At 37.5% G+C, this 14,057-nt stretch overlaps 1 protein-coding gene across 1 annotated transcript in view; it reads right to left on the bottom strand.

Annotated features, from left to right (window-relative positions):
• The window catches only part of BRF1 (BRF1 general transcription factor IIIB subunit), a 171,673-nt gene that overhangs the window by 93,695 nt on the left and 63,921 nt on the right, over window positions 1-14,057 (bottom strand). The window contains exons 4-5 of the mRNA XM_084207988.1: window positions 9,271-9,302; window positions 519-591 (exon numbers count right to left, since the gene is read on the bottom strand). Coding sequence (XP_084064114.1) covers window positions 519-591; window positions 9,271-9,302 — 105 coding nt within the window. The remainder of the gene's footprint in view (window positions 1-518; window positions 592-9,270; window positions 9,303-14,057) is intronic.

Raw genomic sequence — 14,057 nt, 5'->3', positions numbered from 1 at the left:
CCCACCTTCCTATCACAGTTACAATTTCATTGTTGGCTTATTAGAAGTTATTCACATGTTTGGAAAAAGTTGCTCATTTTCCACCAAACCACTTGTATTTCAAGCACTGAACAGCTCAGCTACAGGTGATGGACAGAGTAAATCTGGCAAATACTTATCAAATGTTGCATCTGTGGAATTGAAGCGTGACAGGCCTGCAGGAGCTTGCTGACACACACAAATTTGTTACACGTCAGTCCATTGTCTTAGTATAGCCCAAATTACTCTTGGAAAAAGCAACAAAACTATTTGCAAAAGAAAATAGCATCTAGTTCCAAAAAAGCTCTTCCATAAAGGAGAACAGGCTCTTATAGTCAGCAATGCTCCTCGGCCTGGATTGATTCCAGCTTCACTATACATTTTCTACTTGAGTATTAACATACAATAATGTGTATATATACATACATGCATATTTCTTTTCAAGTAACCATAGGAATAAAAGACTCAAATAGTCAAAAGTCAAATCATTAAAAAAATACCTATGGCTGGAGCATTTATGCAGAGTTCTCTGGCCAGCACAAGGAAGGTTTTTCCCAGCACATAGACATTCACCTATTGAAAGACAAAAAAAGCATTATGTAGATCACAAACCACAAATGTTTTTAATAGAACATTTATATGGAAAGGAGAAAACCCCAACTTTCAAAATCTTAACCTGCTTTAAAAAAAATCAAGTTATACAAGCAATATTCCTATGTAAGGATAATACTCAGTGCCTGTCAAAATCTGCACAAATTAGCATTGTAAATCAAACCATAAGTTTATATTGAAAAAATTATAAAAAGTTGTTCATCATGTTCTCCAGTGGGCTCAGTGCTGCTCTGTAGTACAGTTTTTCAGTTGTCACATTACATCATAAGGCATTAAGTAGACTTAAATGTGATATCAGTATATATAAAGTGTCATTTATCTTGCACCATTACAAAACCTGAACAAATACAAGTCAGTGCAAATTTCAGTTCTGCATGATCATCTCTAGTGGCATAATTAAGTATTGCACAAGCACACAACAAACTTTTCGCCAAATAAAGGAGTGGTGCTACATGCCCCAAGGGTTATTTGTCATATCTTGCTGTTTGGACATTGCCTCAGATCACATTAAAAACATTAAGAACAAAACAAAAAACAACACCAAAAAAATCAGAAAAGCCCTGAACCACACCAAACCTGCTCAGGCACCAGGGACAGAGCTCTGCTCCCATCCCCTCCTTCACTGCTGCACGCAGGAGGATGTAAATTGAGGGTAGGAGTTACTCTTCATATTCTGATTTGCAATTTATAGCACAGCCAGCCATATTTGTATTTTACAAGTCTGAGGAAGTTTTCTTTCTCTATCTTAAGATGTGTTTTTGTGGTCAGCAAGAAAGGCAGGATATATTCCAGTTGCCAATCAGTCTCAGACATTCCCACGGAGCTCCGTGAACACCTTGCTTCCCCCAGGGCATATGTAAAGGTCAAGGTTAGTATAAAAAACTCCATCCTCCTACACTCCAAGCAAGTAGGTTTTAGGTTTGTTGCTTTTATGGAACAAAACTGCCCCTCTCTTTCCTATGCCTTGATAGTGAAGTATTTACTTAGCAGTCAATTACACAACTGAGTGATGATTATGGCACAAGCCTATGGAATTAAAAAACTATTGCTCTTGCCATTTCATCAAAGAGCTTTGCCAACATTAGGTTAAAAGCAGGCTTTCCTCCCAAGTGTAGAGAGAAAGTTCTACCAACCTAGCTAAAATATAATCTATCTCAACAACAACCAAACCCCCAAACAACTGACATATTTTCACCTAGCCCTTCAAAATTCTTATGTGAAAATGTTCTTAATGTGTATTTTTCTCAAATATATTAAAAAATCAGAAATTAGAACTTCAAAGATATCCTCAGAATGATCACATATCCTGAAAGTGACTGTGCAATCAATTATACATGAGATGATGGTAATTCATTCCATATTTAGTGAGAAATAAGTGTATTCCATGCTGTGTCTGACCAATGGTTGGACTGGCCTAGAAGATGCAAAAATATAGCCTTAAATTTCACTGCCCTTTTTCCTCCTGAAATAGCAGAACATAGAAGCACTATTCTAGGAGAAGGAAAAGAACAAAATATACCCTCTGAACAAGAAGTCTATTTTCTAGGATATAAGTTACCAAATTTTATTTGGAAAAAATACATACCTACTGAATCTGGCAATTGATACTGGAGCCTGAGAGCATGTGACTTTCCATGAGCCACTGAGACAGAGGAGATATCACTAAAGCAAAATGCAGCATTTCAGCTGGCTTTACATTCACTGCAAGCTTGAAAAGGGTTGTTTTGACCTTTTGTCAAAAAAATATTAACATAAAGAATGAGTGTTTGGCTGTCATTTCAGCCTTCTAAGCTGGCAGACCAAGTTACTATAAATCTTGAACCTCATCACTTAGATCTTGTTCTGCAAGGACAATTTCACTGCACAAATCAATAAAGTTACTTCAGTGGAGACAAGTACATATGATGTTTCCATTAGAGGCGTCACAAACTCAACTAGTTCTCTCATATTAGTCTCAAAAAAAAAGACATAGAACTCTAATCCAAACAAGTATTTTTTCCTTCTAGCCTTTTTCCTTGTCACTTGATGTTTGGCACCATCAAACCACATCACTCTCTAAAACTCCTCCCAAGCAAATTTTCCATAAACTCAATAATAAAGAGCAAATAAATATGAAGAGGCATAAAGAAGCAGGTATCTTTTTTTCTAGTGAAGTTCTAACAATCAAAGTGATTTCCAAATTAAATCTAAAGCAAAGACAAATGAATAATAAATGTGTTCAATGACTATTTATCCTTCTTTCCTTAGCCTAACTACAAGTCTCCTGATTTATGGTTTATTTGAGAAGTAATGCACTTAAATCTAACCTGCTTTTCCACTTCACCCACATCATCAGTGTTTTATGACTTCTAAGTGCAGACAGTGTATTTGCACATAATAATAAATTAAAATAGAAATGGTAAATGAGGGATTTTCTTTCTTTTGCTCAAAGTCCATTTCTTTGTAGTTTCTGGTTACTGCCTATTTAGAAAGAAAGCAAAATATACAGTACAGTCCATGTTCTGTATTGTTTTCCTAATGAAGCTCACATGTTTTTAATGCCAGGGTCACAAAAAGAATCAGGAATATTTAATTTCTTCCAGTTTTTCTGGCAAATCAGTAGGAAAAAAGACTTCAGGCCCTCTCAAACAATATACCTCTCAACTTTAAAAGTTAACAGATACTCACAGGTTCTGGGGCACTTCTCATCAATGAAAAATTAAAGATGGCATAAAGTTCACTCAGAAAGCTGTAATGCCACTGAACTCCTGAAACATGATATTTAAGATCTCCTGGATTTAGTGGAAGGTGGCCCTTTCACTAAAATTTTATTCCTCTATCACTGATTTCAGCTATTACTCACATGCACACACGGATCCCATGATAGAAGAGATATGATATAAAATAGGCATTTAGAGAGGTCTTTCTTTACTCTCATCATTTGGTTTTTCTGCACTCCATTAAGCTTAGAAAATTAGGAGAATTAATTTAGAGGCCTACTTTAATTTCTAGTTCTTTCTTTATTAAGAACTTCTTATAAAAATTCATATACTCCAATCCATCAAAAGCTTAACGTTCCAAATTTAGAATCATATGACATTTGCATTTATAAAACCTAATTTTATATGAGTTCTTAGAATGGTGAATAAACAAAAATGCCCTTCTAAAACCATGTCTCTGGCTTAAACTTGAATTGGTGCAGCTTTAAAGCTTACCACATCAACTTCAGCCTCTTTTCCCCTTAATTTAAAAGGATCATACTGAAAAACAGTATTTCTCCAAACTCTCCCCAATCAAAACTGCTGAAGTGAGACAATTGCTTTATATACTTTCATAAGACTTGTGCTCTTTTTTTGCAGATTTTCACCTTATATTAAAATTACCTAAACTTGATGCAATCACTAGGTTTAAGCATCAACACCTAATGCACAAGAGGGGTGTCAACCTCTGTTAGAGGGGAGATTTTAAAATATCTGTATACCCTGACAGTTTTTACTATATTCTCTTACATTCAACTCATATTTAGCAGAGTAAGTTTACAAGCATGTGGACCCATCACAGATTTTTTATTTTAAAAAAAGGCAAAACAAAAAACCAAGTAGCTTCTTTAGAAGGAAGACATTTTTCAGACAAAGAAGTATGTGCTCACTAAGGCACTGCAAAAACCTCTTTTTACAGGAGACCTTAAGATTCTCTAAGATGTTGTCTTTTACCAATAGTTAATCTCTGTTCTCATTATCAAACACATTATGTTAATTAAAAGGGGCATTTAGTGAAGGAATGGCTTCCAATTATTCAGTTACATCTTCACAACAAGATCCTTCTACTTGTTATGCTCTTTGCCCTTCGCAGTATTTTTTGGAGACAGTCTTTTCATTTCACATCTGTCAGTCATCAGACACTGATTTCAAAGGGACACTTCCAGAGAGACTCTTATCCTTTCATAATTTCCTCTTGCTTTCACATCATGCCTGATCTGTTCACAAAAACCAATATATTTCCACTTTCAGAAATAACAACAAACACCTCATTTCCAGTAACACAGGAGTCTAACACCTTCCAGAATTTTAAACTCTCCTGGGGAAACAGAGAATCTCCCATTCATACAGTTACCAGGCTACCAGGTCACGTTAACTTCTGGAGAGTAGCAAAAAATAAAGCTGCTACCACTGAATGGAAGTTTCTGTTTGACTGTAAGTTATAAAGTTATAAAACAATAACCCTTCTACAAGGAATTTCCAAAAAGGCTTTTCAAGACCATAGTGTGGCATTCTGGCAGAGTACAACAAATGGTGACAGTGGTTAAGATATTCCTCTGGAAAGACAAAGACCGGGCAGTTGGAACATGATGAGAATTCACACTGTGAAACATCCATGGCTGCTTGCCTAAATAATTAAGCAAGCATGAAAAGCAAATGAGTTTTTAAGGAGAGTGTCTGTTGCTGGGGAAAGAGGCACCTGTGGTTATTTGATTCATTATTAACATTTCTAGTGTAGTAATGCCTGAAGGTCCCAAACAGGTTGTTTAAATTAACTCAATCAACAGCAATTTGCATGGGGGCAATAAAGGCAAATACAGTCAACATGTTAATAACTTTAAATGAACAAAGGGTATTAAAAACTGAAGCAAACCAGTACAGTCTTTAAAAGAAGACTCTATTTTACCTTTCTCCATGCAATAAACTGAAACATCCTAATTTTTCTGATCCATACTGCATTTAGAGCAATCAAAAAGTAGCACACAAAAATACAAACAAGTACCAAACTCAGCTTGCCAGGCTGTTGATCAAAAGAGACTCAAATCAAAATTAAGCAGCTTCCCTCTCATACTGGGCTTTAAAGCACTGGCTTCAGTCAGGAGACTCCTTCTGCTAGTCCCATCCATGGCAGTCTGGAGTTCTTCCTCCAATACCACAGCAGTACAAGAAGCCATTATCAAACCATCTATGCAAGAAAGTCAAAGAGCAATAATTTGCAATAATCATAGAGGAGTCATAGAGCCCGATGCTGCCTTTAAATTAAATAAATGAAAACAAGCGTTCAAAAGTAATTCACAATAAAAATCCTTCTAGACAAGCAAGTACTAGACAAACTGCAGATGAAGAAATAGAGGTGAGAGTTGTGTTCTGAAGTGGAAGAGAGACCAAGCAAGTATTAGTCACTGATTTTCACTTCTTGGGCATCTTCTTCCCTTACCTAGAACCACAGTGTAGCTCAGGTGGGAATGGATCTCATCAGGTCTCCAGCCCAACCTCCTGCTCTAAGCAGGCTCAGCCACAAGAACAGACCAGGTTGCTCTGGATCTTGAGAGCCTTGATGGATAAAAACTTCAGAGCTGCTCTAAATGACCTGTTTCCACACTTGGCTGTCCTCACAGTGCAAAACCTTTTCTTGATATCAAGTAGAGACGTCCCATTTTAATTAATTACATCCATTGCTGGTAATTTTCCCGCTGCACACTCCTATAAAGAGCCTGGCTCTTCAGATGTCTAAGATCTCTTCAGTGAACACCAGCCTTGTTGAACAGCAGGACACACCACAAAGCATGCTAAAAATTATAATCTACTAGGCTGAAACTGGGGATCAGAGCACTGCCAAACCCTTCCCCAAAGTCTTTTACGACCTCATTGCAAAGACTGTGACACTGGAGATGACGAGAGACTAAAAAAGCCCAGGCACTTCTGAGGATGTGCAAGGCAGCCTTTCACCACACTGAGACGAAACTTCAGCCAAACAGTTCTCCAGGTGCAAGGAATGGGATGCTTGGAAAGATGGGAGAAAACCTAAACTGTTCAGAACTTGGCCAAGGCAAGACAGGCTTTGCAGCTCTCCTAAACAAGCCAGGCCTGCTGCTTCGATTGGACTAACAAAAAAGCAAACAAAAGGCCTGATTGCAGACCTCTCTAAGGACTATATTTGCAAGTAAAATGCAGGATCTGAAAATATAAGCAAGTACTTTCCCTGTCCTTCCAACTCAATCAACAAGCAGCACTGCTCGGCACAAGGAAGGCGCCTGATTTGTAGCAGTGCTCTGGACATTTTCAGATCGTTTCAGATCATGCTTTGAAGTCCAAATGTATCAGAGGCATTCTGGATCCAACAACATTTTCAACAGGAGATTTTCAAGATTTAAGATGTATTTTACATGAAGATAAAACACCAAGGAAATTGCCTTTCCAATTAAAAAAAAAGACCAAAAAAAAACCACTTTTTGTCTTTTCCCAAGATGGCAGCAATTTTGAAGCTCCAAAAATTATTATGAAAATGCAGCAGTTCCCCAGTGGAACAAGACAAACTCCCACATCTCAGTCATCAGCTTAAGAGGAAAACTGATATGACTTTTTAAACAGACTGCCACTAACAGTAAAAATCAGTCTCCTCTATTGCTAAGTTTTAGCAGCACAATGCTATCCTAAAATTACACTGTAGGGGACATAATTTTTTTTTTATTTTTTATATTTTTAAATCCCAAAGCAATTCAAGAAAGACAGGAAGATGGGTTGTACAAGTACAAACCCCAGCCTAGGAGGGCATTCTTAGGATTTCCTCTACCATTTTTTTCCTAAAGAGCAGCAAGAGAGAAAGAATATGAGATATGTCATTAAACAAATACTGAGTTGCAGGTCACAGCAGATTCAGGACTTGCATAAATGGTGGACATGGTGGCTGGACTTGGTGATCTTGCAGGTCTTTTCCACCCCTAATGATTCTATGGGTTTTTTTGCCCTCAAATGCACTGAAACCTATTTCAGGGTGCTCAGTAATTCAGTCAGTGGCCTCCATGGAGACAATCTATAAGGATGTTTCATGTGGTGACTTTCCTACAAAATTCCTGCAGCCAGATGACAAAGAGCCCTACAGGACCTTCACTTCCCACTGCAACTGAGCTGCATCAGGAACATTCTGAAGAAAAATCTCAACATTCACTATCAGTTTCTAAGCAAGAGCTGGTGCAGGTCAGCAGTAGTTCATTTTTTTAGACTTCAGATGTGATCTTCTTTTGTGATAAAAAATCAACACCTTTCTCATCTCACCAAGAAAAACAGTTACCTGGACCACTATGACAAATTTTGTACAGATGAGTATGAACAAATTAAATACTTTGGAAAGATAATAGTGCTGCCACCATTACTACTACTGCTCTCAACTCTTCTTCCTTAAGAACATTTATATCCCAACTTCAGGATTGGAGAGTAGTCCTTGGAAAAAAGAGGCACTTCAAAGTAAAACAGTATCATCTAATGAGCTATTTTTAACAAACTAATTATTTTTAAGGTTTTTTGGGGAAAGATTTATGTAAAGCAGAATGTACTGAATGTACTGAAATTTACTGCCTAGGCCACAAATGTTTTGCTACCAAGGTGGCTTGGGTGGTTTTTTTGGGCTTTTTTTTTTTGGATCAGTTTGTAGTTGTGGTTTTCTGTGTGGTTTGTGGTTTTGTTTGTAGGGGTTTGTTTGTTTGATTTTTTTTTTTTAAACAGACTTGGGGAGGAGGAAAAAACCATCAAGCTAGAACCTGAAAAACTCATTTATGTATTCTTAAACAGGACTTTCTGGATAGGTGGAGTTAACAATAACATTCAACATTCCTGTTTGCTCAGATTCATCTTAAGGAAGCCATATAGTAGAGCTCATCAGAAGACAGTTAAATGCAAATCAAGATACTGAAATCCTAAGATTTTTCTCTTTCAGGGGTTGATTATTTCCCTCCTACTAATATATTTCTGCCTCTCTCATCTCCTCAGTTACCCCTCTTTAACCTTTTGGTCCCCTTTAAGCCCCATCTCAGAATCTTTTCTGGCTGGAATGCACAGAGAGGAAAAGACAAATCAATCTTTCTTGTCTGTTTCTGCTGACAATACATCTTTTCTTTTTCTTCTTACAGATACAATACCTCTTCTTCTAGTTCACATTGTGACTGTTCTTCACATTACTGTGATCATTCTATTTCAAAACCATCACCATGAAAAATTACCTGTGTTTAGAAGGAAAACAAACCTTTCATTCTACACATGTACTGTTTGGTCTTGAGCAATCAAAATAATTCAATCAGAGTTTAGAAAAGAGAAGAAAGTTACTAAATTTCAGAATTAAAGATGCATTTGATTATTGCAATTCCAGCAGATTGCTTCAAGCAATAAATAGTCTTCAGAGGGATGCCATTTACCAAGACAGCTGGGAGGACAAAAATAGATGCAAGTAACCTACTCACATTGTATGTAAAACAGTTGTAACAGAGAGAATGAGGGTAAGACAACATATGTCAGTAGAGCTTTCTATTTCTATTTCCACAGACAGAGCAAGTTCGTATTTCTCTCAAAATACATTTTATAAAACACAGTTCTGAAGTGCACAAATACATTTACACAGCATTACCTACCAAAAAGGTTATTTCTGTCGTCAGCAACTGTTGTTTTAAAAATATGCAGCATCTGACCCTGTGCCACTGCAGACTCTGAGTCCTGATGAAAGGATCATACCAACTCCCTCTACATTGTTTGCAGCATTAAGCAAAAAAATTTTTTGACATTTGATTTTACTGAAAAATTACTCAGATTTCCAAACCCAGTAATTTTCCACTCAGAATTTTTAAAGAAAAACTGAAACATCTTAAACTTTAACAATTAAAAAAAAAAGTCAAACTAAAAGAGGGTACAATACCTGAAGAAGGTCACTGAGGTCAAGTAACATGTCTGTGAAAGAAGTCAAGGAACATACATGCTTCTTGAATGTGAAATATTTCTTAATTTCATTTCATTCACAAGCCAAAGAAAGAGAAGAAATAAACCCAGGTTAACTGTTAAAGAAACCAAATATGGGTTAGGTTAATACACCACTTATGCTAACAGCCAACATCCAGTTAATTGTTCAGCTGCCTAAAACACCCTGCCAGCACCTGCTGAATTTACTGCTCAAATTGACACAGTGAAGTGATGGTCTCAAAGAGCAAGCCAACAACTTGGGTGACCTGCAGCCTAAGAAAGACCAAGGAAAGGGGGTCCTGTGCTGTGCTCAGACCCCAGCCCAGTGCTGGGATCCCAGCACAGGAAGGACACTGAACTGCTGGACAGAGTTCAGGGGAGGACGCCAAGATGGTCAGAGGGATGGAGCAGCTCTGCTATGAGGAAAGGCTGAGATAATTTGGATTATACAACCTGGAAAAGAGAAGGATTTGGGATGATCTAATTGCTGCCTTCTGGTACCTGAAGGGAGCCTGAGGAAAGATGGAGAAGAGCTTGTAGTGACAGGACAAGGGGGAATGGCTTCAAACTGAGAGTGAGGTTAGACTGGATACTGGGAAGGAATTTGTTAGTGTGAGGGTGCTGAGGCCCTGGCACAGGTCACCCAGAGAAGCTGAGGATGCTCCACAGATGTGTTCAAGGCCAGGCTGGATGGGGCTTGGAGCAACCTGGACTAGTGGAAGGTGTCTCTGCATGAGGCAGGGGGTGGAACTGGATGACCTTTAACTCCAACTTAGGCCATCTATTATTCTATGATAACTAAAAACAGTAACAGCATCAAGACAGAACACCCTTATTACACTTTAGAATATAAAGTATCATCAGTCTCCTATGCCAGCTTAGGAGCCCAGAAACACAGATGGAAGAGCAAACTAAGAAAACTGAAATAAGTTTCTTTTGCTCTCTTCTATGAGGTCAAAGAGCTGGGAAGGGAAAGCTGCTTTGGCTGCTCCCTTCTCCAGCCAAGCAAATCCAGTGTTACCTTTCAGTTTTCCCTCCCTTCATGATACCCTGTGCTGCTGCAAAATACGAGGTCACCATCTACTCATTATGGGCACACTTAGAAAACATAATAGTTAAAACAAGCCAAACCACTACAAGTTTCCATTAGATTTAACTGAAAGCAAGAACATTTATGGCTGCATTGTCTAAACAGTATCCAAAATAAAGGAGGAAAAAATAAAAGGAAGGACCACGAGGCCCAAGGTGCAAAGGTAGCCCTTTAGCTGCTGTTTATGAGCACATGCTGGATATCCTATCAGCTACTCAGGTGTGGCTCACATGTTGTAAAAGGGTTTTATTTTTAAAAGGAGTGTCAAGGTAAGTGTGAGAGAAGGGCAGAGAGTGAGGCACGCAAAGGGAACATACAGGGCTGTGCGTGAGTTTTTGTATGCAGCAAGGTGCTAAGAAATCCAGCATTAAATAAAATGCAGGGACACCAGGATAGTTTGGTGCATGATGTGGTAAATATAAGTATTAGTGAATGTTCTTCAAGTAAGCCAGAGTAATACAGTGCACATTTCTCCTAAACATTATCAGCTGTGGAAGGAGAGTAATTCAGATAACATAATCAGTTTATATATAAACATTTTCCTTGCTGAGAACTTTTATCCTTGAGCATTTCTACCCTTAGTTTGCATTAAAACTGTATGAACGTACTCCAAATTTGTTACAAAATTTAATGCATTATGTTAATATTATTTGGTGGAAATTAATTTCTACATTAAATACCACAGCAATGCTGGGTAGTTAATTAGCTGAAAATTCAGTATGGCTCTGAAAAAAAAATCAGAAATCCATTATAGTTAGTATTATGCAAGACATTACAGTAATCTGAAATTTTAACACAGTAAGGAAACTGCTAACAAAAACCATCTGTAAAATACACAGCTTAGGAATCTACACAGAGCAATACTGAATTCAGTGCAAATTTTTTGTAAAAGTGAAAAAAGAGAAAATGGAAAGAAGTTAGCAATGCAATTGCCAAGGAACCATAATAATTGTCAGCTCATCAAACAGATCTAGGAAGAAATCACTATGCCAATTTTGTGCTCAAGAAATATTCTGTCTGAAAATGTTCCCAGCTCATTATTGACTAGAAGTGCCTGATTATTCTATGCCCACCCTGAGATATTGGCCCCAATGAGACAAAGCAGAATTATCATTCATATCTGATAGATCTCACCACAATTTAGGAGGAAAAAAAACCCTGAAACACCGAAAGAAATGCATCTGATAGGTTATTGAGGCATCTTATAGGTTATTGAAGTGAATAAGTGAGTGGTCCTAGAGCCTGGCTGCTGTCACTGGAGACAGGAGTTGGAAGGAGCACCAGTGCCAAGTGCTAATTCAGATTTTAGGTGAGGTGATTCAGAGAGGTGCTTTTCTAATTCAGGCATTTCAGTTACAGTCAGGAACTCTGCATCCCAGACTACTCTTCAACCTCCTCAAACTGCTGAACACACTTTGGTGGAAAAGCTAAACTTCCTAACACAATACAAATGCTTAGGCTTTATTACTGCAACGAAAACAAACCCAACTTTTTATGCATTTATAACGACACAAGATCAGAGCTGAGGACTGGGAAATTCACAAGCAGGGTTCAGGCAACTCTGAATCAATTTAGAGCTCCACTATACACGCTTTTACATACAGTTCCCTTGCTCCTTAGAGAAGTTAGTTCAAATGTCCACCAAAATTGTAAGGAAAGGTCACAATAAAAATGTGGATTTCATTTAAGGTAGCCTCCAGCAATCTCTCCCTGATGAGAGGTGCAGCTACTACAGCAAAGCAAAAGGGGAAACTTGAGTCATGCAGTAGCACTGGGTTGGCCTTTACTATGAACATTGTGGGCACGATTATCAGCAGGAAGTGGTTGTAAAAACAGGCTGTTGTTTTCAAACTCCTTTTCAGAGCTGGAACAGTCCAGGAGAACATACAACAACAGCTGAAAACAGCAGATAATACTTAATATGTATTCAAAAATTATACAGTCATAAGACAAATGTTTTCTTTGAGGCTGGAAGAAAACAATGATCATTTTACATATGGAGACTGCTACCCACATGGAAAAGCTCCTGAAGGGATGGAAAGCTACTGGTACTGTGGATATACCCATGCAAATAACAGGGTACAAGGGGACTTAGGTTATAAATGTGCCCAAGTTAAAAAAAAAAATGGAAAAGAAAAAGCATTAAAAGTTTAAACTGCTTTTCCTTTGCTATTAAGTCTTAAAGCAAGTTTCACCAAGGTATGCAACTGTCTGTCCATCACCAGAAATGTCTAAATCAAGAGAAGTGTAAAGGCATTATTTCAAAAATTAAATTGAAAGGAATCCTTTGGCCAACATGATGCAAAAGGTCAGAGTGAGCGGCCAAAATGTTCCTTTTCTGCCTTTATAATGTGGATAATATGAGAACTCCATGATTCACAGCAATAATGATCTCATTCTCAGCACCAGAGGAAACAAAAGTTCATGAAGAAATGAATAGCACCGGAAACCTAAAACCCAAAATACCAAAACAAGCATGCATTTGTACTTCAGAGAGACCTACATTTTACATATCCCAGCAATCCTAAAGTACTTGTGCAGCAAAATCCCCTGATTTTCAATAATAACATCTAGCAGGAGGCAAATCTTAAATCTGCCATTTGCAGGAATAAATTGTGCAAGATGCTGTTAAAATAACAACTATCATTTACAATACAGTTGTTACCCCTCCTAAAGAAATCCTAAAAAAATTAAAATCTCTAGTGTGTGACAATCTACAATAATCAGGAAATCATAAGATTATTTCATGTTACTGTTTCAAAGTTCTTCCACTGGGTAGAATGCTGTATCTGGGAGACACAGGCCAGTATTAAGAAGCAGAGAGAAGACAAAGGGTCTAGCATTTATTTTAGTTATTGAGTTAGTTTTTGTAAGTTACCCTTGGACCATTTTTTACTTATTTTTACAAGCTTACTACAAAAGCAGCCATACCACAGAAGGGGGACTGGTGTCAAGGAACTGTGACTGCAAGCCACTCAGGAGAAATCTGACATCCATAAAAGTCCTGCTGACTGTAATAAAGTGTCATTTTTATTCAGCTTAAGCTAAAATGCTTTCTGTTTCTCCCAAAAACTAAAACCAGATCCATTAAACATATAAAATATTTAAACATAATCTCACTTTCTGTACTCAACAGCAGCAATTCAGCTGGTAACAAATGAAAAAGCAAAGCCTAAGGAAACTTGTCTGAAAAGCAAAGTAAAAAAAACAACAATCTGAATATTACAACAAAATTTTCTCAAGTTCTTAACAAAAAGAAATATTTGCAATTTCAGTGTTAGGGTTCTGGATAAACTACATAACAAATGGGAACTTCCCAGAAGCACTTTCTTCACCAAACACATGGAGAAAAGACAAAAGGGAGGCTGAACACAAAAAGGGGGTGATACCAGGGTGAAAATCTAGTGACAGCATTTGTCTGGCCCAGAATCCAGTTTTCAACCTTTCAGATCAACACCAAATTCACAACCTCCACCTTCCATAATTTCATACACCATATGATTTCTGATTATGAGTTATCATGATTATACCTCTGCTGCTTACAAATTTTCACCATTTTAATTAGCCATCAATTGAGAATGACTGACAATGCTAATTGTTTAAAGTCAACATTTCTCTTTCCAATGACACCGAACTAAAACAATTAGAAAATAATA

The sequence above is a fragment of the Fringilla coelebs genome (genome assembly GCF_963513975.1).
Source record: "Fringilla coelebs genome assembly, chromosome: 6".
NCBI lineage: Eukaryota > Metazoa > Chordata > Aves > Passeriformes > Fringillidae > Fringilla > Fringilla coelebs.
Note: the sequence above shows the minus strand (reverse complement) of the source record. Positions and strands in the feature narration are given on the sequence as shown.